At 42.9% G+C, this 3,733-nt stretch overlaps 1 protein-coding gene across 1 annotated transcript in view; it reads right to left on the reverse strand.

Annotated features, from left to right (window-relative positions):
• The window catches only part of LOC117114438 (amidase-like), a 20,854-nt gene extending 17,247 nt beyond the window's left edge, over positions 1-3,607 (reverse strand). The window contains exon 1 of the mRNA XM_033258105.1: positions 3,481-3,607. Coding sequence (XP_033113996.1) covers positions 3,481-3,532 — 52 coding nt within the window. The 5' untranslated portion in view covers positions 3,533-3,607. The remainder of the gene's footprint in view (positions 1-3,480) is intronic.
• Between the last annotated feature and the right edge of the window lie 126 nt (positions 3,608-3,733).

Genomic DNA, 3,733 nt, shown 5'->3' on the forward strand with positions numbered 1-3,733 from the left:
GTGTGGGGGGAGGGGTGGGGGGTGTGGGTGTGCGTGTGTTTGTGTGTATGTATATGTGTCTATTTATGTTTTTATAAATTTATTCGAGATCCAGCAAGCTGAAAATAACGCACAGAAGAGTGCATATCTTATAGATTTATGAGTAGTTTGGCCACGTGCGATAATAGTGCTTTAACAAAATCGTGACGTCAGGCACGTTAAATAATGAAAAGAACTCAGATTCCACCGAACGCCTGAAACACCACAGTGCCTTCGTGGTCAAGTGGTTATGGCGTTCGCCATATGTACGCGGAAGGTCCCAGGTTCGATTCCCGGTGGAGGCTGAGTAATTTTCTTTCTTTTTCAGATTCCTTCTGTTACGTTTCAATTTATACAGCTTTCAAAGTTACTATTAAGGATGAGCCTAACTGTTTTATTATTAAAATTCATGGTACAAACATGTTTCATCAGTTCAACTGCCATCTTCGGTGTAAAAATGCTTATAAGCACTGGGAGTATTTATAAGATTGAACAAATGCAGTTAAATGTCATGGTAAGTAGGCGAACTGAGGCATATGAAAAAGGCATGAAGAAATACATAAGACCAAATGGTAGGCAGAGCATTCATGTTTAAGGAATTGAACAATGTCAGAAAAAAGGCATGAATAAAGATGAGATCAGAAGAATCAAAATGACAAAGTTAAATTTACATGTTGTACGGTAATTGTCTATTGGGAGGGCTGCTCCCACTGTATATGCAGTGGTTCTTTTGAAGGGGTATCAGCAGAACATATTATTTTGAAGCTGCTTCGTCCCCGACGAGAAAAATGTGGGCGTGGTCGGGCGTCGCTAAAAACCTTTCGAAAGTGGCCCAGGGGACGTAGCCCCTGAAAATATGACAATTTAAGGGTTTCAAAGGCTTATTAATTTAATCGATTTAGAGTCTATTACTATGTACAAAATACATACAATTTTTTTGAATTTTTTTTTCTTCCCGACGAATTGTGGTTTTCTCCCCGACCGGAGAAAGGGGGTGTAGCCCTGCCTAGGGGTCCCCCCACACCCAATGTCGGGGATCAGCAAATCCTGGCACCAACACTGCACGTACAGCGTAGGATGTATTTTTTTTTGTACGCCAAGTATTAGGCGCTTTTTATAAGGTGAGCGTAGAATTTCCTAGAAATAGACGAGTTATTTAAAATGAAAAAGCAGGTCAAAATCTATTGATCAGATATTCTATCTTCGGAAACGTGTGATTTGCAATATCTTAGGAGACCCAAACATGATTTTATCAGTTTACTTTGAAGCATTCCTAATTTAATAAGTAGGCCTAATGTGTTAGAGACTTTTCAGTAGGCCTAATTGACAGCCTTGTGAAAGAATTGGCGATGAATTGTATTCCAGACATGAGATTTACTATTAGTGAAAACCACTAGCTCTCTGTGACGGTTCGCAGGACCGCACCCAACACCAAGGTGCTCCGAAGGGCCCTTCCCATAGGGTCCTAAATCACCCATGGAGCTCCATGATCACCCTAACCCAAATTTCTTTGTTGATAGGTCCTACATATAACAGCATTTATGTGTCTCCACCATGGTGGGACAGAGGTGGTATTAGACACTCCACCTGTGAAAGTCCCTGCCCGGGCCTCTCTATTTCAAATTCCTTGATCCGTCACTGATAGCATATATCATTTTCGCCGTTAAAATCATCTAGAATACAATGACAAACATGATTAAAAAAGGAACACATCTAACATCCCATAATGGAATCGGCAACTAGGACCCAAAAAGGATCTCCGGTTTTAGAAAGTCACATCGTTACGCCAATCTTCATGAATAATCTTGTTATGTGGGATGGCATCAAATGCGCTTTGTAATCGGAGCGAAAAAGCATAAACAATATTTACACAATACGTTATGACATCATTTGTGGAAGGTGCCATGTCGGCAACCATACCACCAGGCACGAAACCACTGTCCATGGTCATGGTTATGGGTGTAACTATAGCGCACAGCGTTATCTGAGGGGGTGTCCCCTCCCCTCAAAACGAGATTTTTTTTTTAAATTGGGATTTCTAGATGGCCGGAAATGGTACCTGTCAGCCTTCGCAGGCTTAGCGTAGGCAGTACAGTACTGGGACAGGAAAACTAGGCCTATTTTTTTTATATTTATTTTGGTCCGACTGCCCGACGAGCTTTAATTGGCCGATTGGGGGGGGGGCCTTGACCAGATCGCTGGCACCCCTGCTCAACCCCACCAGTCGGGGAAGTAGTACAGATATAGCCGCCTGCATATGTCTACAGTATACATATTTTTCAAATATACCTAGACCTACTGAGGGGGTGTCCCCTCCCCCAAAACGAGATTTTTTTTTTAAATTGGGATTTCTAGATGGCCGGTAATGGTACCTGTCAGCCTTCGCAGGCTTAGCGTAGGCAGTACAGTACTGGGACAGGAAAACTAGGCCTATTTTTTTTATATTTATTTTGGTCCGACTGCCCGACGAGCTTTAATTGGCCGATTGGGGGGGGGGCCTTGACCAGATCGCTGGCACCCCTGCTCAACCCCACCAGTCGGGGAAGTAGTACAGATATAGCCGCCTGCATATGTCTACAGTATACATATTTTTCAAACATACCTGACCTTTGTAATCGGAGCGAACAAGCATAAACAATATTTACACAATACGTTATGACATCATTTGTGGAAGGTGCCATGTCGGCAACCATACCACCAGGCACGAAACCACTGTCCATGGTCAAGTTAAATGTCAGAGCAGTACTCGAGAATGCACAATTCAACAATTTTGGATATAACATATGTTCTCGTTGGGAAAATCACTCCCCCTCCACCCCAGGGCGGCTCTAGGATAAAATTTATGGGAGGCAAGATGTCCGACTGTGGGGGGGGGGGGGCGGCGCTAAGTAATTATGGGTGTAACTATAGCGCACAGCGTTATCTGAGGGCCTTAGGCCCGAGCCGGGTGTGGGTATGTGGGTATTTTTTTTTTTTTTTAGGAATTTCTAGATGGCCGGAAATGGTACCTGTCAGCCTTCGCAGGCTTAGCGTAGGCAGTACAGTACTGGGACAGGAAAACTAGGCCTATTTTTTTTATATTTATTTTGGTCCGACTGCCCGACGAGCTTTAATTGGCCGATTGTGGGGGGGGGGGGCTTGACCAGATCGCTGGCGCCCCTGCTCAACCCCACCAGTCGGGGAAGTAGTACAGATATAGCCGCCTGCATATGTCTACAGTATACATATTTTTCAAATATACCTAGACCTACACACTATCATGATCCTATAATACATGTAGGCCTACAATTTTAAAACGGAGGAGATAAGGAATTCTGCGAGGTCAGCAATAAATAGTGACGTGGCCACGACCTTTATATTGACAAAACTAGCTAGGCCTGGATATCATCTACAAACATAGGCTTACAAAAATTATAACTGCTGTATTGTACACAAATATCATTATTTTAAGAGCAGACCTACTTGATGAACCTGTTGCCACTACATTTAAATCGGATTGCTGATGATCACTCATTGCAATTCAGTTATGTTGCAATTGACAAATAAGCCTTTTTCACGAATCGGTAGACATCTTGAAGTGACGACAAACATTGCGAATCAGTGGTGCGTAACCAACAGAAATAAGATAAGCTTTTGGGCTGATTTTCTGACATCATGTTGTTTAAAAAATCATAACTCCATAACGGGGCGTCGTATCCAAAAAATGTTTCCAGGA

Source organism: Anneissia japonica, unplaced genomic scaffold (assembly GCF_011630105.1).
Source record: "Anneissia japonica isolate Jap-2015-1 unplaced genomic scaffold, ASM1163010v1 scaffold3845_len455572_cov173, whole genome shotgun sequence".
NCBI classification, from domain to species: domain Eukaryota; kingdom Metazoa; phylum Echinodermata; class Crinoidea; order Comatulida; family Comatulidae; genus Anneissia; species Anneissia japonica.